The sequence below is a fragment of the Solea solea genome, chromosome 16, assembly GCF_958295425.1.
Source record: "Solea solea chromosome 16, fSolSol10.1, whole genome shotgun sequence".
NCBI classification, from domain to species: Eukaryota; Metazoa; Chordata; class Actinopteri; order Pleuronectiformes; family Soleidae; genus Solea; species Solea solea.
Window position 1 is genome coordinate 9,175,897 of NC_081149.1, and position 26,514 is coordinate 9,202,410.

The 26,514-nt window shown below is 41.5% G+C and overlaps 1 protein-coding gene across 1 annotated transcript in view; it reads right to left on the reverse strand.

Moving 5' to 3' along the window:
- The window catches only part of LOC131475924 (uncharacterized), a 31,325-nt gene extending 6,121 nt beyond the window's left edge, over positions 1–25,204 (reverse strand). Inside the window, exon 1 of the mRNA XM_058654314.1 lies at positions 25,104–25,204. Coding sequence (XP_058510297.1) covers positions 25,104–25,189 — 86 coding nt within the window. The 5' untranslated portion in view covers positions 25,190–25,204. The remainder of the gene's footprint in view (positions 1–25,103) is intronic.
- Positions 25,205–26,514: the final 1,310 nt, after the last annotated feature.

A 26,514-nucleotide genomic window follows, 5' to 3' on the forward strand; every position in this document is an offset into this window, starting at 1 on the left:
TCTTGGATCCCATAATAACCTTTATCAGCGCTGCATATCAAGTTCGCCACATTGCAGCTCTAATGATGCGATACCCGCGTGTCATCTTTGTACCCGCTGTTATACTGGATTATATTTTCTTTGTTAGGTTTTTTTAAAAGCAATTCCAGTTCACTAGTCTTTTACAAAGCTTGGGACATATTAACATTATTTTTTTTTTATTATTATTTTTAAACAAATTAATAAAACATTAGAAATCCCAAAACAAATTAACAAAAGCCACTGTCCATATGGAAAGGGAATGTACCACACAAGTGAAAAAGTGGTTTTGGGATTAAATCCCAAAACAAATTTGCTTTGTAAAGGTGTTTCATGATGTTTTGTAATAATGGTTTGATTCTAAAGCATGAAGCAACAACAGTAGAACACAAGAATCCATCGGCCATCTCTATAACACCCAATACTATTTTGAATTTGGAGATATTTTAGATTGATTAAAGATTAAAAATTTCATTATATTTTATTTGGCAACCCCGATCAAGTATTAAGTGCGACACCGTCCTCTTAAAACTAGACTTGTACAATAATTTAAGTTATTGATAAAACCTGTGTTTGTCCTGTTATTTGAAAATTACAAATATCTGCAGTGAAAAAGGTCTGTTACGCCAGGTTTGTTCAAGACACACAGACATGTAAGAGTATGAGTTAAAGTCATTCACAGTGTTTCAGTCACATCATTACAATCGAAATATCAACTGTCACTGAATTTGCACAGAGCTCTATAACTGCATACTGAGTCATGAATGTAAAAAAGAAAAAAGATATTTAGTCCAAACCATTTAGTGTTTTTTCTACCTTTTGTCTGTTTGTCTGTGAGCAGCGTAACTCAGAAAGTGAAACAATTGTCAACTGTCCATAATTGACTTCTTGGAGACCAAATATACAGTCATTTTATCCCATAGTACAGGGGTAAACATGACTTACAGCAACTTATTTGAATGTTCTTTTTATCTTTTAAATGTATGAGAGCTTATTCATGTCTCTTTTAAGAAAACAGATGTTTTATTTGGGCTCTTGTTCTCCATTTAGGACCATACTCGCTGCTCGCCTTACTTTGAGCCACTGTGATCACTGCGCACCATGACGACATCAGTGGGTGTGTCATACTTGACTGGTCAGAAAACAGAGAATAAACAAGCAGGTAGGACAAAGAGCATGCACTATGTAATTAGTTTACATTTTTATCCAAGAACTCGGCTCCTTCACTGACTTTACTGAGTCCTGAATGAATAAGTTATAATTAACACAGGTTCTGTTGAGCGCCAACAGAAAACAACACTCATAGACAAAGGAGGAAAATTCGTAATCCTTCGAAGTGGATCCATTTTTATACCACTTCAGGTTGTCTGATTAAAAATAAAAAATAATAAAGAAACCCCTGGGGGCTGAGTTCAAGGCAGCATTGCTCATGGTTATTTGACACACGCTGAGTTATTCAGAAGCAGAGATGTAGAAATTCCAGACAGTCAGTTAAGCCATGAGATCCAATCACTGGAAGGAAATAAATAAATATCCCCTGTTACGTACATTTCCTCTGCATAAACTTGTGCAATTGTATCCGCCTTGTGAATGGGAGAGTCTGATTAATCCCTTCAGTCATCCGAATGGTCTTCAAAGGTAAAGGTTCTCAAAGGTGGTGTTATGTGCACGGAGAAGTGGAGGGCGGGGGGAGGGGTGGGGCGAGATTATGCAAACTTCACAGTGATTAATTTTGGCCTGGGACGTATCTACCAGTGATGGTAGCCAGGAGAGGAGCATATTGATTGATTGCTGCAGGGGGTGCGAGGTTCTGCACATTTGCTTTTTTGATGAATAGGCTGTCAGGGCCACGAACAACCAAATATGGCCCCGTAAATGAATGTTTAAGTGATTATGGTATAAGTGTAAATATTACACATCCATTAAGTGGGATTACACTTGGTGACACGTTAAAGGGGACGAGATGGCAGAAATATCCCACAGTGGAGCGTGGGTTCATGGAGGAAAATGTGGTTTTAATCTGCATGTGTAATGTTTTTAGAATCCTAAACAGCGAAGTCCTTGACATTAATCTGTGTGTGTGAGCGTGTATGTGTGTGTGTGTGTGTGTGTGTGTGTGTGCTTTCACCAGGACTGAAGCTTTAAGTTGACAGAGCATGCCTGCGCATCCACCTGCTCAAATTACAGTGCGATGAAACACATCTGGGGCTAACGAACAGGCGGTTGAGGGTGGGAATAAACGCCGGCTTCAAAGATGATTTGTGCTCAGAGCGCTTTTAATTCCCGCACGTAAGAAGAATCAATAGCAACCTGTACAACAGGAATACATTTGTGTCACATCGTGGGGACGAGGGAGCGAAAACTCGTCTGCTCAGAAGCAGATTTAGACAATAAGCATCAACACGACTAAAACCCAGCCAACATATAAACTGGTTAGAGGGTTAATTCTAGAGAGTTGCCAGTAATTAAGGACTCCCTCCCTCACTCCCTCCCTCCCTCTCTCTCTCTCTCTCTCGCTATCGTCGTCTCTAGCTTTCTATAGCTCACAGCTTGACACGATTTCAATAATTTTAAAAAAAAAATAGCACTTGAGTTGTCTTTAACTTTTGAAGCTTCAGCACTTGATTGTTCAAAATATGCAAATGTATGCGCAGTGTTCATCATTCATTGTTCAAGTAAGCACTTTCCGTCTCCTCGCTGGCACGCAACCCCCAAACGCTTCGACCCCACATATCAGCAATCTCTTTAAATGGCAGACGGGACTCTTGAGTCATAATTATGGCAGAAAAAAATTATTTACTGTGTCTGAACTTACGCGTGGATGGATGTAAACACCAACAGCTCATAAGGTGTGTACACACACACTTATATACAACAAATACACATGTCATGAGTTACAGTGATTTCAAAACACAGAGAAAACTGATGGATGTCAAACAGAATGTTTTCCTTTTGTGTGTGTGTCTGCATGCGAGTGTGAGACAGGTTGAAGGTGTGTGAGTCTGGGTGGATGCTGGGAGCTGATTGGACCAGTACAAGAGGCCTGACGTTGGACGAGAAAGTCTGGCTCACAATCTCTGTTCCAGTTCATCCCAAAAGGTGCTCGATTGGGTTGAGGTCAGGTCAGTCAAGTTCTTCCACACCAAACTCATCAAACCGTGTCTTTATAGTCCTTGCTTTGTGCACTGGGGCACAGTCTTGTTGCAATGGAAAAGGACCTTCCTCAAACTGTTGCCACAAAGTTGAAAGCACAGAACGCTGAAGCGACACTTGTTCCTGCAGGATTTTGACACCTGTTTGTGTTGTTTTTGTTCTGTTTTGCCTTTTTTGGGTTTCATGAAAGGTGCTTAGGTACTTTTCAAATGTCAAATTTAACATGCAAAATTTGGTGTTCATGCATACAACTGCAGTGTTTTTCTTCATTTTAAAGTGTTAAATGGTTTAACATGCAGTAAATTGTAAATAACTGCCAGATATTGAAAGTTATTCTGGGAAAACTGACCCTTTTATTGTTAAAATAAGCAAAAAATTGTCCAGGTGGACATTTTGAGGCTTAGGTGTTAAAGGAATAACAGGCGTGGCCAAATACCTTTGTCCATATAGTGTATCTGATCTCACATATCTCAGTCCAAACTGTCTTTTTTTCCAGTGCATGTATTTGCTTTGTAATCTCACAGTAATCTCCTCAGTTTGAGGATGTGGACTTTTAATGCATTTTAGCTTCATTCTCTGAAACACACACACACACACACATTAAAACATCATGACCTTTCCTTTCTGCTGCCACTTTCCCTTTAAGACAACATCTGCATTACTGCAACATGCTGTGTTGCAGAATTTGGCGCTCATTTCCATATCCCCAGACGGAGTCTCCTCAACCTCACATGGCCTAAATGATAAACACCAGGGCCTCTGTTTGCTACTGATCTTTTGAAGAGGAGACAGACAGAAGATCAATACACTCGCCACCCTCTATCCCATCTGTAGGCATTGGCTTTTCTCGTGCTCAGTCCCTCCTCCCAACTGCACTCTTTCGCCCCCAAATTGTCACTCTGTCATCGCTTCCTGTGCAGCCTCCGTGATGGCTCGATCCTCTGCCGCTCGCTCACGTGCCCACAACCCTGTGCCGTCCTTCCCGCTATACCGCCACCTTCCCCTGCTCTATCCTTTATTGCTTTATAAGAAATATAATCCCATTGATCCAAAAACCCGATGGGAAGCGTTGATCTGTAAACAGACGAGTGTTCAATAAGAGCTGGGAGGAGATGGAGGGATGGTGGGTGTTTGTCAAGTGTTCTGGGTTCACCTGCTCCTGGAGAGGCTTGAGAGGTGTGCTGCTGTGAGAGGAGAGGAGGTGGTGGTGGTGGTGGTGGGGTGCCAGCGTCTGTGCGCGTGTGTCTTGGCATCATTTATCAGTTTTATTGCTTTCTTGTCTTGTTGCAGGTTGCCGTCGCCCCTCACCTGGCCCTCCAGCTCCCGGTAAACTGCGCTCCCTTCGCTGCTGCAGCCTTCGATCAAACTATGTTCTGCTTGTGCAATTAAAAGTCCACAGCTCAGGGTGAACAGATGAAAGGTGTGACATTTTGCTTCTGACTGATGATGAATTCAAAGTGACGGGCTGGACAGATGCATCCAGGCAGACACGGATATGGATTTATTTCCCCCCCTCCTCATATTCATACACTCTTTCCACAACGCCTTACCCATGACTTCCTCCCACCTTCCCCGCTGTCTAATTTTGCATTTTTGCCGCTTCCTGGAGGTGATAGGTCATAGCTGCAAGGGAGTGTCCCCCACACCCCACTTTCATCCTAAATCATTACCTGACAGTTTAAAAGGGCAGAAAGCAACGGATGGCTTTTTTGTCTGTGTTTCCATGGTTATTTTCTTTCTTTCAACCCTTTTTTCCTTTAGCGCCTGTGATAAAGTGAGCGGGTCCATCTGTACTTATGCTGCTTCCGTGTCAAGGTCGTTTGTCACTTAGAAAGTGAGGCCAGATTTTTTTTTTTCCTCTCTCTCTCTCTCTGGCTGATGTGTGAGAAGCAAAAAAAATTAGGCTTGTTTCTGTCCGTTATATTTTAGCACAGAAAGTCAGTGGGTGTCATTTTACTCCCTCTAAACTGAACTTGGTTTAACCTGGAGCGTCTCTAGCTACAGGTGGGAGGGTGTTTCTGCAGTAATGGCTTTTTGTGGTCAACCTATTGATCCAGCTTTAAATGCTAAATCGAACCCTCTTACTTGCATGGGTTAGAGTGGGAAAAAAAACTGAAATATTTAGGGATTACCATCAAATGTTGTTGAAAAATATTGCCATCCAAGTCAACCGCTCTGTAAAATAATTAATTTATTTATAGTCATAAACAACCGTCATATCAAGATTTCCAGACCACAACCACACATTCAATTATTATTTTCCCCTTTGACACACAAACATCTTGTTGACCTTTATAACATGAATAATGAGATGATGCTACATGCCATGGGTGAGACATCGGAAAGCAGTTCTACTACGTATATATATATATATATATATATATATATATATATATATATATATATATATATATACACACTGTATATACATATATATATATATATATATAATATAAATAGTTATGGTAGAGTTTGAGCTGCAACCTTCTGCTCTGGCCAAAGTTCGATTACGCCTTGTGTTCCTTTGCTGCCAGTCTTTCTTCCATTTAAGCCACAGTCATGTCACTTAAAGACATGCTTTCTTTCTGTAAGTTACAGAAATGTTACAGGCTGTAACACAGATGTGTGTTTGCTTAATGAATCAAAATATCATTGTATGCATGTGTTATTTAATAAATCTAAAAATAACACTTTATTTTGTGACCCAATCAACACCTCACATAAGGGAATGACTGATTAATATCAGATATATATATGACAATAGCAAAACAGCAAAAACACAGATTTAAGAAGCTGGAAACAGCAAATGTTTGATGTTCAGCTGGTCGGGTGCAAACTCACTCTTCCCGCTGTGTCGTCCTCTCAAAGTGCGCTGTTTTTTTAACAACTCAACTGAATTTTCTGTCTTCATTCTGCTCCCCATGGTTCTTTCTATCCGTCTCCCTCCCTCTCAACAAGGCTTCACCTACTTTCTAACTGAATTCACCTACTTTCTAACTGAATGTCTTGTGTGATGTAAAAAACATTTTCACAGACTTTTCATGGACCAAAGTCATCCGAGTCTGAACCCTGGACAGGAAGTATGTCCTCTCAGCAACTTTAGACAATGTCAATGTTAAATCTATATTTCTATTGAACATGATACATTTTAAATCAATGACTCTTCTTCATATGGGACCATACAACATGTGGTATGGCACACTAGTGCCCCCTATTGATGAGCGTCCCCTGGAGGGTACAGTAAACATACAAAAAAAATCTGTAAAATGTATTTTTTGATTAATTAGGCACTGGAAAAGCTGCAGGAGAAGAAAAAAAACTGCTGTCCAGCAACATTAATCTTTACTCCAACACGGCACATCCATGATATTGATCCGAAGAGTCTCGAGAACCAACACAGACCTGAAGGTCAAAGGCACATTCTCACTGATGACCTGTAAAACCAACTGCACAGTTAAAAAGGTGCCATCGATATTGACCTCCTGAACTTTTCTATCATAGTTCCCTAACAGAGTGCGTGTCTCTCATCTCTGGAGTCTTCAATTTAAAAATCAATCCGGGCCTCAGACTGCGCCTTGGAAGCATCATGTGAAACAGGTGAGCACAAAAATGAGCACAACGTTGTTTGACAACCTTTCTATGGCAATGAAGACAGAGGCTACCCATCCCTTCTGCTGAGGAAGAGCATTTTCAATCGGTTTTTAAAGGGGTGTTTGACCAGTGGGAATGTGTTGATGGTGGGGTTGCATTGGTGGGAACTGAAGAGCCAGATGAACACGTTCATTTCTTTGCAATTTGTGTTAATCATCTGTTTTTCATCCATGTTCTCAAATCCCAGTTTCACGTTAAAATTATACTTCACGTACTGCAGCAGTGTGAATTATCTGAACGGGTGCTTTCTCAAAACAGCCAGTCTCACACACGGAGCCCAACCTCTAGTAATGTTATAGTCCAAATACGATGCATAGACAGAGATCGGCAGGTCTCACTCTGCTCCAAAATGGGGTCAGTGCCGGACCAAGGTCTGTGCTGTGCATACGTGCACGACTGTTATTTCCCAGTGTGACCCGTGACCGAACACACAATGGGTAAGCAGTTGCTCTCTGATTCACAATAATGCAGCGATGAAAACAAACCCCTCTTGGCACAAAACGCATTGTTATGTAGCATTTGTTGTGTGCAGGGGACAAGGATAGTTCCTTTCTATTGAATTAATGGACAAATCACGAGTGGCACGCCATTCATCAAACAACAACATGACCATTCAGGACGATTGATCCGCCAATTTCACCAGTCAGCGATAATCAGGTGGCTTTCCAGCTCGAAGCGTTTCGTGCTCTAGATCCGTCCCACTTTCAGAGGGGAATGGAAAATTGGTTTCCAAATAGGCAGAGAATAACAGAAAATTAGTCCAGGAAGAGCTGGCAGAGAAGAGCAAACGTGACTCATCAAATAAACATGCAGCACTACTATTGCTTCATTAGGATAACAACAAATTAGCATTTAATGTGAGAGCTTTATCAAGTGTATGTTTTTGTTTGTTTTTTCTAAAAATGGCTAGCTTTTTTGTTTAACTTGTACTTTGTCCAGAAGAGATTAGCTCATAAAGAGCAGAAGCCAAAAAGGAAAAAAATAAAAAAAATATATTAAACAGATTTTCTGGGCTCAAATTGGATATTTCATTATTATGGTTCGCCGAGCCAGCTGTAACCTGCCTTTATTGATGTTTATTGTGCCGTCTTAGATAGCACAATTTGACTATTCCTTACTGGAGGTGCTGCGTTTGATGAGTGGAAATCAGTCCATTTGTGTAGCCTGACCTTTTGTCTGCCTGTTGGCTGAGCATGTGGCTGCATACCTGTTTTCTCGCAAGAGCCTTTCAGTGCCGCCATCATTTCAGTCTGGCAATAATTCTGTCGGATTTGACAACGATTGCAGACTTGGATTTATGGATATATAAGGAGTGGCTGCAGGTCGTGCTCAGACTATATGTAAAACCGATGTCGTCATATGTAAAGCCAATGGAGAAGAGAACCTGTGTTCTCCATCAGGACCATCAGGAAAGCAAAGAGGATTTATTTTGTATGTAAGGCTATATCACTCATTTATTTCCTGTGGTCTCAGTTTCAAACAGCATGATGTACATTTAGTAAATGATGGTCCTATGTCCCCTGTTCACACCTGGCATTAATGTATCCTGCATGCACACACCACATGTGCATGTGTTTTTTTAATTAGTCTGAATGTGCAGATGTGTCCGCTGTTAATGATTTAGGCTATTAAAAATATTGAAAGATAGGCACAGATTAGTGAAAAAATGCAGCTGAAAAAGCCGGCTTTTACTCATTAAAATACTTGGAAATTAAAAGAAAATAGAGTGTTATTGGAGGATATAACAATACTTTTGTTACATTTCTTCAAAAATGTGTATTAATATTATGTAGAAAATCAAGGTCCATGAAGGTAGCATATATGATTCCTTGCCCGCCTGTGGTTAAAAAAAATAACAATTATAATAATAATCCAGAAAGCACAAATAAGTAACATAGAACATGTTTACAATCCTGGGACCCCTGTCCTGCATGTTTGAGATGTTTAGATGAACCACTTTTTGTCCACTTCCAGAACGACACTGAAGGTTTGAGCATCACAGGCCTCCATTGATGATGATGCTTTCTTTGATGTAGCTGGATCTCTGCTGATTGGGAGAAATCCACGTTTTTCTAAGATCTTGCGGTAACGCACGGTAACGCCTGGTGGTTTCACAACTTACCAAATATATTTTTTCGCCTGGCAAAGAGCCAATATATGTCCTGAGGATGGGTTCCATTCATGCTATGGAATGAGGCCACATGGGTCCTCAAACCACCTCCAAATGTGGTTTCTGTGATCCGATCTAAGGACCCTTTCAGATTGGGTGCATTTAGACCAATCCTAACACCGTATAGCAGGCGATTTCTTGGGTGCGAGCAAGTAAAGCTGGACTTTACAAGCTTCCTGCTACGTTACAGTCTCCATCTTAGCTCCGGCCCCGGGGATTCCGCTCAAATATAATCAATAGACTGTGCAGTATATAAACTTTTATTTCCCTCGGTGACAGTGACTCTGTCAATTTCAGTCTATTAAAATGAGATTTGTCAACAAAATATTTCCCCCCTTCCTCGGTGTACTGTACAGTATGTTCACATCTCTATCCTCCGCACTGTCGGATGTTTCTCCTTCAAGGCCGTTTTTAAAGGGCACTTCTTTATTACTGTGCAAAAAAACCATGTGTTATTATTACTGGTGTTTTCCGCATGTAAACAAGCTGAAATAGTTAATCCTCAAACATTGAGGATTTATGTCTGCTTGCTTGATTTCCTTGGTAGTATAATCTCCTACTTAGTCAACAACAAATGACTGCAATTGCCAGACAGACACCAGAGTCAACTTAGCATGTAGGCAGATGGCTGGCACAGAGAAATCATAGCTGTGTAATATTCATAAATATTAATTTCTGAGTATGTGGTTTGAACTGGGAATGTGTTATTCTCATATTTTCAACCCTCAGCTCACAAGCATGATGTTACTGCAATGGCTCTTAGCTCTTTTTTGTGTGTGTTCATTTCACCCCGAGACCTGCCAGATAAAGCTGTAACCGGCGCAGTGATGGAAGTGTAATGCTGTCATGGTTGATTCCCGTGAAAACGGAACAAAGAGGGCAATCTGAATCTGGACAAGGCCAGCACACTGGCTTAGTAGCCAGAGGAAGAAAGGAAAACATCTTACTTGTTGAACACCAATTCCTTCCGAGTTTCGATGTCAACTCAGAATCATCCACATCAATTAATTTGCTTAAACTCATCTTCAGACACATCATTTCGCTTGTGGCTTTTAATAGTATTGGTAGCAGATTGCTTTGGTTTTTTTTTTAGTTATTAAGTTGATGTTCCGTTAACACCAGAGCTATGTGGTGACACAACATCAAAACAAATCTAGCTCAAACACAAGTGCAGCGGTGATTTGCCTTAAACTTGTGAGTGCAATCTCTTTCTCGTAAGTGGAAAAAGTGATAATTTTGTCATTGTATTTTCAAACAAATGCCACAGAAAGTATGTATAATGATTTTCTTCCAGCTAAACACTGAGTAAGATTGACTTTTAAGTACATTCAGTGCTCATATAAAAAGACTAGTCTCTTCAATGACCATTAGGGTGGAACACCAGTGGTTACAAAAACAACAAAGTTTGTATGTAAGAGTTTGAGATAGCGACTCTAGTTCTACCTTGATTTTTAATATCAGTAAACACACCTCAGTTTATGATCTCAGTCACTATAGTTTTAGGTCTTCTTCATGCAGATAAGATGGTGCAATTGACAATTAAAATACATTGTCAAAGGTGAGTTCAGGAGTTGGGCACAATGTTCAGAACAACTCATTTAACCATAAATAATCCTTTCCCTTCACAGCAAGTCAGCAGGCAGGCAGACAAAGGAACAGCACAACCAGCAACGCAACAAAAGCCCACACACACTGACCAAAGACTTGAACTTATACACAACCTCGTTAACGTGGGAATGAGCTGCAGGTGCTGATGGGAGGAGAAACACAGGTGGAGGCAACGAGGAAGAGAAATGACAAGTATAGGAAGAGGAAAAAAAAACCCTGGGAACACGGCAGAGCTGACAAGGCAAATGAAGAGCAGGTGTGGAGGGTGGAAGCAGGTAGAGGAGAAGCAAAGAAACGCAGGCACGAAAACAATCGTCAAAATCAAAAGACACCGATGGTGGAAAGTTCAAACTTGACACATGAGGATACATACGAAAAATGTAACGCAGGAAATAACATCACCAAAATACAAGCCGTGGCAATAAATAAATAAAAGACAGAAGGTGGAAAACAAAATGACAGAGACACATAAATAATTAGCCTTTCCAGGAAACCTAGAAAGTATACACTCAACCTTTTTTCTTAGACAGATTAATGAGCACAGTCCAGACACTTGCCCACAGAGCGTTTTGGTGTGAAACAGACAAATTGCCTGCAACATCACTAACACTAATAATTGATATTGAGGGGTTTCACTGGTCTTTAGCCTTTTTTCACTGCCGTTGCGTGTCTTACAGAACACATTTGTTCACAGAACAGATGAGGACATCTCTCCAAAGTAACCTCAACACAAAGGCCTGAGGCTATAAAGGATACACACAGTCTTTTCTTTTACGCGTTTAACTTTAGATTTCTCTCAGTCTCCAATACTCCTCCTCTCAGGCTTCTGAGCGTTAACCGAAAGACTGCAGGCTTTACCTAATTGTTTTGTTCACCTCAGAAAAAAAATCATTAAGCATTTTTTGTTTGTGTATATGTGTGGGTATGTGTGTGCGACGGGCCGTCCTCTGAGCCAATGGAACCTGGGGAATAATTTTAGATTGATCCACAGACATCCGGTAGAACTCCCGGGCTGTTTTGGCACCTGTGCAGATGGCAAACCTTAAAATATCAGTCTCCTCACAGAGGTGATAGCTCGAGAAAAGTGAAGCACAGGCTCCATAATAAAACTCACACCAACACGTTGTCAGCAGAGTGGGGAAAACAATGTGCAGTGTGCTGCCAAGGTTGGTAGTAAGGAAGGGAGACTTGGAGATCCTTGATTGTGCAAAACAGAAAGATATAGAAAATATAGATAATTAGAAACAGCCATGTGTCCTACATGCTTGTGTCATTTTAATAGTTCCATCCAAGATTTTCTGATGTTATAACACTTCCCTTTGTACTTTCTTTTACTAACAGTGTATATGATGTACAGGCATTATAACATTTAAAGGGTTTTATTTAGATAAAGGAGAAACATGAGTGTGTTTCATGGAATCTTAGCAGAAAGATTGGGTTTGAGGCAAATGTATATGTACTGGGCTTAAAATAAAGAGTTAAAAAACCGTTATGGGCTCATGTTGATGCCAAAAATAAAGTGTTAAGTTCGACTTTGAAAGATAACAAATTGTTAAAAGATAACAATTGCCCATATATTACACTTATGACATGTAATACATGAGATGCAGCATAAAGAATGATTAAATGTTGAGGTCTAATTGCTTAAAACAACATCCTGCTTTCACCTAATAAGTGAGAAGAATATGATAACGAGAAATAAATGATGAGTTCTCACAACCGTACAGTATCTGCTGCAGGTTTGGCTTCAGCAGTTTGTGTGTAAACATCTCTGAAGTGAATAAAGCGCCGCGCAGAGATGCAATCATTACTCTGCGCTGTTATTTACAACCACCTCGGCTGTCACACGCTTCCACTCCTGATTAGTTTTTGCCCTGATTAGTTTGCCAATCATGTGTAAATCACTCTGCTCTGCGTATGAAGGAGACAAAGCGGCTACTGTATTGGTCATAATCGCGTTATTATAATGTGCATTTACAGTAAACAGCGGTAAACAACAGATTAACCAAAGGAAGTGTTGTCACATGGAGGATGTGTAATAAATGTGAAATTCGATTCACTCCGCTCTTCTCGGCTCAGAGTCTTTCCTGTGTTTGACACCAGACACGAGTCAGTGTGAATTCTCTTCTCTCATCACTTCTGGACATTTTACCTGGCTGCAACTCCATTTCACCGGTTCAGGTCTAATAGGCAATCTGTCTGTGCCCAAATCCTCACCCTGCTGGTGATGGACGGCTAACTAATTACAATTGTGCTGTACTGCTTTATTATTATTATTATTATTTTTTTATTATTATTTGGCTTCTTCCACTGTCTACTCAGTTGTCCATTAGTTGTCAGCTGTCAGGTGGTCTGTCAGTAACACAAGAAAGTAAAATATTTAAATAGCAATTCATCTGAATTTCATGACTCCTATTCATGTTTCACAGAGGGAAACTCCTATTATTTTTGATGGATGTAGATAGATAGATAGCCTACACGTAACTAGCACGATAGATAGAGAGCTTGCATGCTAACTAGCACAATAGATAGATATCTTGCACGCTAACTAGCATGATAGATAGATAGCTTGCATGCTAACTAGCACAATAGATAGATATCTTGCACGCTAACTAGCATGATAGATAGATAGCTTGTATGCTAACTAGCACGATAGATAGATAGATAGATAGATAGATAGATAGAAAGATAGATAGATAGCTTGTACGCTTACTAGCATGATAGATAGATAGCCTGTATGCTAACTAGCACAATAGATAGATACCTTGCACGCTAACTAGCATGATAGATAGATCACTTGTATGCTAACTAGCACGATAGATAGATAGATAGATAGATAGACTGACAGACATATTGCACCTTCCCACACACCTCCTGATTTTCATCCGATGTGTTGTTTCATATGTTACCACAGATACAATGATGTTTTGATCTTTAAGGAAATTACCGTCTGATTGTATCTTAACTTTAAAGGCCTGAACTGTGAATCAGCAGCATGACATCAGTGATTTAAATGAAAGTGACACCAGACAGACAGTCAGGCAGCCCATGTCAGAGAGGAGGCGAGGTAGAAGATGCAGAAAAGCAGAAAGTGAGCGAGAAGGCGGGAGACAGATGGAGGCAGGGAAGGGAGAGATAGGCAGATGAAATTACACCTGCAGGTCTGTTAGCTTTAGCAGCAAAAAGTCCAGCAGTGTGATGTCCCATAACATACCCCGAGGGTCTATAAGGAATAAGGAGCGAGTAAACCTCACATATCAAAGTTTCTTTTCTCACACCCTCCCGTTATTGCTCTTGTGCCTCTCCTTGACAGCCCCACGATTCATTTCCTCCAGCCTGAACGACGGGAAATGAATAGAAAGCTTGGTATATTGTCAGGCACTAAATGGAAAAGGCCTTGCTCCGGAGACACAATGCAGGTGCAGGTAAGAATGGAAAGTTCAGTTGAAAATGCCACTCAGTCCCATGGCGCGGCGCAAGGCGACACCTGTCTCACATGGCGGCAGAGAAAAGGCAAGGATGGTTGACTGCGTGTATAACATTCACACGTCATTGTGCAGTCGGCAGACCGCAGGATTCCTTACACTTACACTTGCACCTCAGCATGAGAGGTGTTTTTTTCCACATTCTTATTTAGCTTAGCATAATCAACTTTAATGTCTTATGATATTTAAAACTACTGCATCGTAGCCACTTGCCAGGAGAGGCCACCGTTGTGGTGTTCTGCTGCTTTAGCCCATCTGCTTCAAAAGATTGAGTACAAGTTTGATTGTCCTCTTCATACCTTGGCTGTAACAAGTGGTTATTTGAGTTACAGTTGCCTGGGTCATTTCAAAACAGTGTCATCATTCTCCTTTTGACCCTCTGGCATCAACAAAGCATTTTTTTGCCCAGAGAACTGTCGCTCACTGGATATTCTCTATTATTCACGCCATTTTTCAGGAAACCCTAGCGATGGTTGTGTGTGAAAATCCCAGTAGATCAGCAGTTTCTGGAATACTCAGACTACCTCGTCTGGCACCAACAGGCAGGCCATTTTCAAATTCGCTTAAATCATGCTCAGTTTGAACTTCAGCATGTTGTCTATAGATAGACATGAGCTCATATTTCCATAACACCTGCTTACTGTGGATGTGCTCGGTGCAGAACCAAAGGGGAGCCATGTATGTACTCACATACTGACAAACTCACACAGTATAATTTTACAGTGCACAGGGAAAGAGGTGCAAAACTGAAATGAGCATATGGGGTTTCTGCAAGGACAATATCAGATGACTTGTAATTGGACAACATCCAAGGATGAGCTTGAAACTCTCTTAGTTGAGCTTTTTAATAAAAAGAAGATGAAGATATAAGAAGAGAAGTCAAGGACTCCTGAAAAGCATAAAAATTGTTGTGTGCTGATGAAGGTACGTCGAGTGTCCCATGATATAATCTCCATCAAAAAACACACCAGGTTACATTTCTATAAAACATGTTGCATGAGCTGCAATTGGTTTTGAACTGTGGTTTGACATTTTGGTGGAAATGTCTTTGTCATGCCCCACCACCAATGTTGCCTCATATCATTTTTCAATCTTTGTTGCTACCATTGTGACATGTGAGAAACAAACGATCTGGGAGAAACGTATGTCCTTCACAAGATATCATTTAAAAATGCTGTTTAGTTTTGTGGGATTAGGTTGCTGTAATTAAGGTTTGACACGTGTGTAATTCTTGTTTTGTAAATTCAGCATTTCAAATCAAGACTTCCCTCCAAAGACAATTTTCAGTAAGTATAATAAAACCTGGTGTGCTTTTTATATGGAGAAGTTGTTGTTGAGACCATGGGGGAAAAAAATCACCCTCTCCTTGTTTGTTTGTGTCTTAAATTAAAGACGTTAGTCAGTGTGCCTAAAGCAAAATACATTCATCAGTAGGAAATTGTTATCATTACACTAATTTCCTCATTTCTGCCAAAAGCACCACAATTGGTTCATACAATTACTTTGATATGTCTGTCTGTGTACAAATAAACAAGGAATGTTTGTTTCAGAAAATACATCCAGGTAATTAAAAATACGATTAAGTTATGTGGAAACATAATTTTACGGAGACTGTGGCTGCTCACCATGGTAATTATAACACTTAGCAAAATCAGGTAAGGTTACATAGATTGACAGTCAATGTAGCAGCAGTTAAAAGTAGAACAAGAACAGAAAATTACATTTTTAAATCACTGTTAGTTTTAAATTGACAGTCAGTGTTGTTCTGTTAATGGTGCAGAATTTTGACCCAAACTTTCTGAATGTGCTTTGTGTCGCTGAAGCCGATGGATACCATTGCTCTGTTTTTATGATGAGTCAGTGAAAATCGAGGATTGAGACATCGAGGATATCACTCCAAGAAATTGTAATTGCAATGCAAATAGCTCGAAGCTTTCATATTATCAGCATGCTGAGTCTTATACTTGAGGTCACTGAGCCACATTATGTTGTATCTGAGTGAGGGTTGCCTGGAGTAAATCTGTGATAACATATCAAACTCGGAGGAAATGCTGCCTGTAAGAAGAGATGCAGATGTGTGCTCTCAAGCCTTGTTAGAAAAACAGAGTTTATGTGACTTAAATGTCTCTATGCGTTTTCCTTATGTTGAGCATTAGGCCACACAGTGCCAGAATGATGGTAATATACATCCACAAAGAGACATGGTTCTGGGGACATCCAGAACCTGAACCGAGGGGGTTCTGCCAGACATGGTCTCAAACAGAGTGGACAGTGCTGTTTGTATTCGGCTGGTTCAGCACAGTTTGTGACCTTCTTTCCTCATTCATGCTCCATGGAGCCTTTCTTTGTTATAGCTTTGGTCTCTCTCGGGTGTGCTGCTCAGCATGGCTGAGCCTGAGATGACCCCACCACCCCGGAATTTAGACACTTCCAGATATAAGGAGTAAGTAAAAATGGATGTTTGTTAAATTTAAAGTTTCTTTCATGCTCTACATCTGGCTCGGCAAAGAAATATGAGGATTATCTATGCATTGCATGTCTAAACACGTTTATGTGACGCTGCTGCTGAATCGGTGATGTGGACGAATGCATGTGGTTTGTGATTATGGATGGATGAAACCACATAGAAAAGCAATGCAAAGATTACAGGAGATGTACATCACACAAAGAAAATTGCACTAATCCATCCATCCATTTTCTACCTCTTTATCCTCCACATGAGGGTCGTGGGAGTGCTGTGCCAATCTCAGCTGACATAGGGCGATAGGCAGGGCACACCAGTTCGCCAGTCCATCACAGGGCCACATATACAAATAACCATTCACTCTCACACCTATGGTCAATTTAGAGTGTCCAATTTACCTACTCCCCGTATTGCATATTTTTGCACTGTGGGAGGAAGCCAGAGAACCTGGAGAAAACCCACACACACACAGGGAGATGTGCAAACTCCATGCAGAAAGGCCCTTGTTCTAACCGGGTCGTGAACCCCGGGTCTTCAAGAGCTAACCACTACACCCAAATTGCACTAATCACACAACGAAAATCGTGAGCACACAAAATTTGTGGCATTTTCTTCAGTCAGTCAAGTTGAAATATTGGAACTCAGGTAAATAAATGTGCATGATGCAAAAGACAAGAGCGAGACAGAAAGTAAGCCAGGAAGTTGTCGTGAATGAACCGTTATACCTAAGCCAACTTCTGAATTCTCCCCTTCAGCCAGATCTGCAGCAACATTTAATGGGTACTTTTTTAGCCTGGTTTTGTGAAATTATTTTAGTGAACACGGATGAAAATAAAACCAACTTGATGGGGGTAAAAACAGAAATAAGCAGATGATGTGAAACGACATTTACACCATATTTATAACAACACTATATGCACAAAAGTATTCAGACGCCTAACCTTTACACCAACAGGGACTGTAATAATGTATTCAAATACATATACAGTATTTTAATATGGTCTTGGTCCCCTTTTTGCAGCTATAGCAGTTCCCACACATCTTGGAAGTCTTTCCTCAAGTGTTTCTATGGGAATTTTTTTTTGCCCATTTATTCTGTAGAGCATTTTTATGAGGTCAGGCGCTGATGATGCACGAGAAGACCTGGCTCACAATCTCTGTCCGAGTTCATCCCAAAGGTGCTCGATGGGGTTAAGGGTCAGGGCTCTGTGGGGGTCAGTCAACTTCTTCCACACAAAACCCATCAAATCATGTCTTTATAGTCCTTGCTTTGTGCACTGGGACACAGTCATGTTGGAATGGAAAGGTTGCCACAAAGTTGGAAGCATATTGTCCAAATGTCTTGGTCAAAAAGTCAAATGTACTAATTTATTAACTAATATTACTTAGCTTATCTCAGTAAATGTTTGTGATTTATTTAAGGTTTCAAAATGGTAATATCTCATTTTTTGGATGTTTTCTTCTGATGTTTATCAGTGATTTAATCCCTCCCCTTGTTTAATAATGCTCAATTTGCCCTCGGCTGTCAAGGTTGAGGAAAAAACAATGCAGTGACATTCTCCATCCAAATCTGGCCGCCAGGTTTGAGTGAAGCTGCCACATCAGCACACGATGGTTGTTAAATATCTCATGGCTGCGGTCACGATAAGAAATTGGTAGAGGAGGAAATGAGTGGACTGATTTATTGAAATTGAAGATTGTTCAGTTGAGAGAGAGAGAGAGAGAGAGGTGCTGCAGGAGTAATTCAGTGGTTTAAAAAAAAAAAAAAAAGGCTTGTGGACACAAGCTCTGTCTGTACAGACGGAGAAATGGAGATCAGACAAAGAGGATTGCGGTGAATGGATGCAGGAAGCGTGAGAAAAAGTTTGTGTAAAGACGTTGTTTTCAATTACTAACCTCTGACACCCTTTGGATGTCATGGATGAAATTTCACCCCGAACAAAAAGACTCAAGTGGATGAGAAACGCATCACTGGACAGGGCTGATTCACTGCTGCTGTACTGCGAGGGTCGCCGCAGTCGTCGGTTTTTATCAGTGTTCCACGTTGTTCAGGCTCACAACAAGCATAACCTGTCTCCATAGAGATAGAGAGCATTTGGGAGAATCTTTACATAACAGCCATCTGGCATGGAATAGATAATGCAGGCTTTGTTAAAATATTAGTCGTCAATAAGTCGTCACGCGTTACTATTATTGATTATAAGCAGAGAGTGTCTGCTCCATGCAGCTGCAGAGGAGAATTGGATCACAGACTTCAGCTGAATGCTAACAGAGCCTGATGACATTATGATGGTCTGGGCGTAACACTTTAAGTCTACACACACACACACATTCTTGTACAGCATCTCAGTAAGGACACATAATGACATAATGCATTTCCCAGCCCCTTAACCTTACCCTTACCTTAACCTTAACCATGACAACAAAATGCCTAACCCCAACCGTTTAGATGCAAAGTCTAACCTAAACCCAATTGTAACCCTAATGGCCCTGGTATACTAGACCTAGACTGCTGGGGGAATTCCTGTGGTGCACACACACTCTCTCACACTCAGGGTATGAATATGACTTTATTATATGTCATTAACCTTGTTTTTTCTCTCCCTAGTTTGTGTCTTTCCTTCCTTTCCGTGCTCTCTCTCTCTCTCTCCCTCTCTCTCTGTGTCCTCATGTTGCAGGTTGCAGGATCCAGATCCAGTTTTGAGGCTATTATTATAATTATCTTACATATCATCACCATTCTTTTTATGCTATAATTAAAAGTTGATATCAGTTTAATTGTTATCATCAATGTCTGCTGCTGCTTATATAAATGACATTGTTGTTCTATGAACATATCATCACTGACACTAGCTGTCCTGTATAAACTTATAAATTGATACAGTTGTTGTATATCTGCTCCTGGTCTCTCTCTTCTGACCTCATGTCCCGATTGTCCTTTCTCTCCCCCACCTCTCCTCTGTCCCCCATTTTTCCTTTCACCCCAACCGGTCGTGGCAGATGGCCGCACATCTTTGAATCTGGTTCTGTCAGAGATTTCTTCTTCTGTTAAAAAGGGGAGTTTTTCTCTCTCCACTGATGCCTCGTGTTTGCTCATTGTGTGGATTGTTGGGTTTGTCTGCTCTCCTTGATGTTGTCTATGTACAGTGCCTTGAGATAATGTATGTTATGATTTGGCGCTATACAAATAAAAATTGAATTGAATAGAATTGAATAGTCTGGACGCAGGGAATAGGATGCATTCCTATCAAAGAAGAAGACAGCGATGCTACAGCTCTGGTCTGGTCTGGTTGGAGTGGCTCACAGCTGAAAGGCCCATCAGGCAGGGGAGTTAGGGTGTCGGTTCATGGGTCGTCAGGTCGAGGCTCGGATGACTGTCCTTGGCAACTACTTCTTCTGTTGTTGAAATGTTTTTTCTCCTTGGTGAGAAAGGCTTAATGCTCCACCTACTCGTGGAGCAGAAATTCAGTTTGGGTCAGTGTGCGCTATGTGCAAAAGTACTGTATACCAGGGCCTTAACCCTAACACACAGTTTTGAGCCTAAAAAAGTCTTTAACATTGTGAGCACCAGCCAAAATATCCTCACATGGTCAAAATGTCCTCACAAAGATATGTTTGAATCCAAATGTGTCCTCACAGGCTACTACAGATATACACAAAAAAGCAAAGGCTATAAATAGAAGCATATGCTCAATATTTGTCTGCAGTTTCTATTTAAAGCTAGGGTCCTAAAGCTGTTTCTCCAACACGTCTTCTTACTAATGTGTTGAAATCCTCTTCACATCCCCATAGCCATTAATAGATAAAGTCTGTCGTCTTCACTTTATTAATTAACACAATTGGTCCTTTATTGTGGTTTGCTGGCATACCTTTCTGACAATAAATGACGCACATAACTGCTTGCACCCTCCGCGTGCTCTAGCTCCCAACACATGACCTTGGCCTCCAGAGAGGCATATATGATTGAAGTGGAGACAATGGCCTCATGTGAGGCAGCAGTCACCAAAAAAAAATGAACGTTCAGGGAAAATTCCCAGTAGCATTTCAAGGACGTCTTGTGTTCTGCGGATGGAGCTTTGACAAAAGGGTCAGTTGGAGAAAAGTGTATTGGTTATTTAAAAGAAAGAGGAGCCAGTTTCTTCAAACTTACAGTCCCTGGCTGTTACTATAACCACCCTATACTAATTATACATCACTTTCAAACCACTGTCTCGCACAGTGGGAGAGAGCGTGCACTACTGCTTACATCACGGGGGATTACCAGTAACAGTAGTTTTAAGAGTCTTCATGCAGGGATGCTGTATTTAAACTTTGCATGCAGGCCATTCTTAATCTGTGCTACTTCAAACATTTTTCAAGAGAGTGCAATTAAGACACACAAGGCTGAAGTCAGGATTACCACCAATGGACAAACTGCCCTACACAAAAAAGGTTTAAAACCCAAAGCACAGAACTGCCATCACTTCTCAACAGGTTTCCCCACTGATTTAGCTGCTGATGCTTTTTTGACAATCAACCCACCTGTCAGCCACAGGAAGAAAAATATGTACATGAAGAAGAAAAAGGTGCACTTTTTTCCCCCCCATCATCAGGGTAGATGGAAGTGTGGCTTCCAGATAAGAGATTAGAGACCTGTGCCTCTGGTGCCACAGAGTCAGAAGAGTCAAGTAGCCCCCTGTAGACAAGCCATATGGCCTAGGAAGTGCTTCACGGGCATATACGTGTGGCAGCAAGCACCATGCCAGTCCCTCTGCTGATTTCTCATTACCAAGGAATAAATAGAACAAGACAGCAAAACAGTGGCCCTGTTGTGTCATACCCATTCTAACTTCGGTGTGAGACAGATGGCACAAACTAAATGGCAAGATTGGAATAGTTGGGAAACTGGGCAGTAGCACTAAGCACAACAAACAACAAACTGTGATGAAGAGAGCATTCTGTCCCTGCCCATGTGCAGACACCGCTGTCATTTTCTGTCTTTGTTACCTGTCCTGTGCCTGCATAACAAATTGTCACCTTAAAGAGTAATCACCGTGACTGCACCCCGTGTTAGTTCTCGTTTTATTCAATGTGGCAGTGGCGTGGGAGGGAGGCTGTAGGGGAGGCGCGAGGAGCGGGAAGATGCCAGGTATATCCACTGAGGTGGCTGACGGGTCGGAAGGCAAGCAAGGCAGAAAAGTGCAGGATGCAAAAAGCTGAGGCAGAAAGGCTACCTGTAAATATAGCACAGCAGCACAGAAGCTTTGGTTTCCATTAAACAGCCATGTATCTCCCAGCTCCTGGCTTTATTGCACCGTTGCTTCGGGAGTGGGAGCCCAGAAGGCTCTTCAACATTATTAGCAGCTCACAGTACATAATCCCACAGCAGATTCTCGTCTATCTTCAGACCAGCCTGAGATATATAGAGAGATGAGGACTGAGAACAGGGGGAGGGCGGTGGATGGTGAGAGGGAATGAAGGGAGGGGTTGGTGAAGGTTGCCAGTCTGTGTGAGTCCAAATCATTGACACAAGGAGGCAGAGAGACAGAGAGACAGAGAGACAGGCGTACATTATAAAGCCTCTGTGTTTCTCGTCAGGAGTGTCAAGCTAATTCAGTGACAGACACCAGATGGTGACCTGTCTCCAGAGGTCCCATGTGTCTCACTAAGTCATGAGATAACAAGACGCTGTGCCAGTGTCCTCCTCTGCCATTCCTTCAGAGGGGGATGAAACCACCTCTTCCAGCAGCATCCCCTGTGTCTTAGCTCAGTTTCACACTCGCGATGCCGCCGGACACTCTCAGGTGGCACCAGAGAAACGGATTCCCAACCGACGAAAAAAAAAAACATCGCTTATTTTAGGAAAACTATGGAAAGGAGAGGAGCTTTAACTGTCAAACTTCCTCAGTCATGATCACAGTCAGAAAGAGAAATGGCAAAGCTTGAATTGAACATGTTTCACAGACTGCACGGTAAATCCAGCCCAGCAGAGCCGAGAGTGAGTCATCATATTTTTTACACGGGAAACAGAAATAAGACAAGCTCACACTTGTTGAGTGTTGTCATCTATACATACGCAGATCGCCTACATGTCATTTAAAGGGCAAAGTAGTATGTTAATATATCACAGGAGCTGAAACAATTACTTGATTACTAAATCATTTGTCAACTATTTTGATAATCGGTTTGAAGCTTTTTTCATGATAAAAACAAGATTTCTTCCTAAATGTGAATATTTTCTGGTTTCTTTGCTCCATATAACAAAGAAATCTTTAAAAACTGAATCATTTTGGTTTGTGGACAAAACAAGACATTCCAGAACATCATCATTTCCAGGTTTGACAAACACGTATCAGCATTTTTTCATGTTTTCTGACATTTTATGGACCAAACAATTCGTGAAAATAATCGACAGATTAATCGAAAATAACCGTTAGTTAGTTGCAGCTCTACATATCACCAACAGAGACTCCATAGATTTGACCATATATTATGGAAATGTGTGTCTTTCATTTGTATTAGTGCTGTGATCTGGTGCATGGTGCAGTATTATTATATTATTATGACCAAACCATACAAAAGGACGTTGGGAAAAGACAACGGCATTGCAGCAACCAGAAGATGAAGCTACACAGTCACATGACCAAACGGAGCCACAAGGGATGCTGACATCCCACAATTACACACAGAACACACCAGCTCATCACATGCGGTGCCGCTGACATCTGGTGTCACTAGGTGAGGATACAATCTTAATATCCTTCAGTGAAATGTCTCATTAACATTGTTAATTCCTGTGCTAGTCGCGATGCACGACTCCAGCCTGTTGTTAGATAATCACTAGATTAGAAGTGGCTGGGAACAGGATGCCAGTGAACAAGCATGGCATTACAAACATCATTTGTAAAAACTGGTCTTTCTGATCCGGAGAAATTTGTTTCTGCGGGCACAAAAAAAAGCCATCATCCTCCTGAAAGGACTTTCTGTGCACTCTGTGATTATAGGCCATCGACGGCACAAATAAACAGTGTCAAACCATCAAAGCTCCCCACTCGCCTCACTTATTCTTCTCCTCTTGTGGAGCCTGTAATCTTGGCCACATGGGCTTGTACATGTTTTAACTCATCTGGATTTATGACGCACATAAATTGTTATTTAGTCAGAAATTTTGAAAGCAGTGTTTCAAAATGGGTAAAGGAAATGAAAGGACAGAAAGGAAAAAGCAAGGGAAAATACAAATACAATTATATTCTGACAAAAGACAAAACAACTCCATAAAACTGTAGCGCATCACTTTTAAATCCTAAAACAACGTGTTTTGTATTCAAACTATCATCGAATTAGAACACACGGCGCTGTTCACTTCCACACCACGACTCTGTGTTTCTCAGTGTAGCGGCAGACGAGCTCCCTTGGTCAGGTCTGATAGTATTGCTTGACAGAGCCTTGTTTTTTAGATAAATGACACCGTGTACAAATAATATGCTGCTTCGGTTCATGAAGACCAAACAGAAGCTGAACAATAACAGCGAAAATCATCAAAAAGTTATGCAGTGCGTGTTTAAGGGATAATTAATAAAGGTGCAGAAAGTCTGCTGTGTGTGTGTGTGTGTGAGCGAGAGAGAGAGTGTGTGTGTGTCATTGCTATACATTGCATTTTGTCTCCTAACTCCCCTGTGGGGAAAAAACCCACTGCTGCATCGGGCCGGCCACTCTGCTATTCTGCTTGGCAGGATTACTATCACCACTTACCACTTAGCATCTGCCCGCTGTAGCATATCAGCAGCTTTTCACTTCTTTCCCCACTTATCCACCTTCTCCTCTGCTCCCCCACCCCCTCCACCCCCTCGTATTCACATGCCCTCACCCCTCTCTTGCACTCTTTAGCAGCCTCACAACTGGCTGGTGTGACATTTGCCTTTTAGACGAGGGAAAAAGGGAGCGACCCTCGTCCACACTCTGACCTTTCCACCCCCTCATCTGTCTCTCTCTCTCTCTCTCTCTCTCTCTCTCTCTGTCTCCCTCTCGCTGACACATTCACAGCCAATTTCACTCTCAGTGATTAGAAATTCAAACTGACACTCATTTGCCCATTTCCTATGTAATTGACTTGTATTAAAGTTTTGTTTGAGCAGAGTGTCACTATCCAGCGCTCTTTTTACCTGAAACCCCGTCTAAACAGCTCACTACTTAATGCAGATAAGTGCTGCAGCAGCAGTAAAGGTTAATGAATGCTCAATGAATACCGCATACTTTGGAGCATTATGCATTCAGCTTATTCAGTGCCGGGCCTACTGATGATCTACTGTACATTTTCAGTCCACAGCAGAGGAACTAAACCCTCCTGAGATGGCATAAATATCTCATTATGTCTGGACTGTGAATGTGAAGGACAAGTGCTTAAATTTTATATTCACAGCGTCATTTCTCGGAGTCCAGCCGCCACTTTACTGCCGGCAGTTTAAAATCCAGCACGACAGGTTACCTACTGCTAATTTAAGTGGCGGAATGGCCTCAGAGTTGAGAATGGTATGGTTTATGTGACATGTCAAAGCAAAAGCCACCCAACAATCACCTTGTCAGAGCTGTGATCTCCTTTTCTTTTCCTCTAGCAGCAGCAGCAGCAGCAGCGGCAGCGGCAGCAGGGTGCTGGTGACACATGTGGCCAATTATAGGTGGAAGTGGAGAAGATGATGTGAGTTGAAAGCTTGTTCACACGTGGCAGGTGTCCAGACGGCCAAGGGGTTGCATGGTGGAGAGAGGAACTTATCAATAGCTGAGCTCCTCTCCTCTCTCCTCTCCTCTCCTCTCCTCTCCTCTCCTCTCCTCTCCTCTCCTCTCCTCTCCTCTCGTGCATCCGCAGGTCTGTGGCAAATCAAACACCACTTTTTAGCCAATCAATACTGCCCCTTAACTTCCCTTTATTACTCTGTAGCCAGAATAAGGGTTAGAGAGAGAGAGATTCAATATTTAGTTCATAAATCATGCAGTAAAAAAATGTCAGGGGGGTAATTGTGCTTTTCTAACACCCTTTACAGGAAGGCAGATTTTATTAGTGGGTTAACATAGCAGCCCGACCCTCATTCCTCCTCATTATGGGCCCGAGGAGCATCATCAAACCTTAAATGTTACAACACTTCTTAGTGGAATTTGGCCTAATTTATGGAATTCATGCCAACGCGAGTGACGTGGAATACTTATATCGTAAAGGCATGTTTTATCTTTAATAAATGACAGGATCATCTTGGTCAAAGTTATTTTCTGGGCTATATTTATTCTTAAATGACTTGTTTGTTTGTTGTTGTTGTTGTTTTGGTTATCCCTCACTGTTAGTTTCCCCAACAAATAAAAAGGCTCCTTTCCACAGAGACAAATACATAGCAGAGAAAAGTGGAATGATTGCCTCATTACACCGCTGCAGAGTACTGTTCTCTATGAGTCCTACTCCTTCATGCTCTCTCTCTCCAATGAATTTCAATTGGCCAATAATTTCCCACCACATCCCCAAGTTGCAGCGTTTTTGTCACATCTCTTAGTGATTAAATGGATCGATTTCTGTTCTCTGTGGGTGATTAATCCCACAGGGTTAGTGAGATTACAGAGACGGAGCCAAAGAGAAGCCTTCTTAATGGATTCACACCGAGAGCCTTCCATTCATAGGGCTAATGAGATTGGATTACATGGAGCAGGGCTTCAGAGAGGACAGAGAAAACTCACACAAGGAAGCTCAGGTCCAATAGGATAGAAGTAGTGAGAAAAATAAAAGGGTTTCTTGATGAGAAAAATGTAGGAGGCATGGGAAGGATGACCTCACGTGGCGAGCTGTTCGATTGGCCCTCCGCCCCGTTTTTCTTTGGACTGAAAACTCCACCTCAACACCTGCTTGGCTGATGGGGGTTCACACCCCAGCTTTTATTTTATATGTGATTTTCTTGCAGCGAGAGCTCATGGCTGACCGTGATTGATCATGGTCATTACTAGTCAGT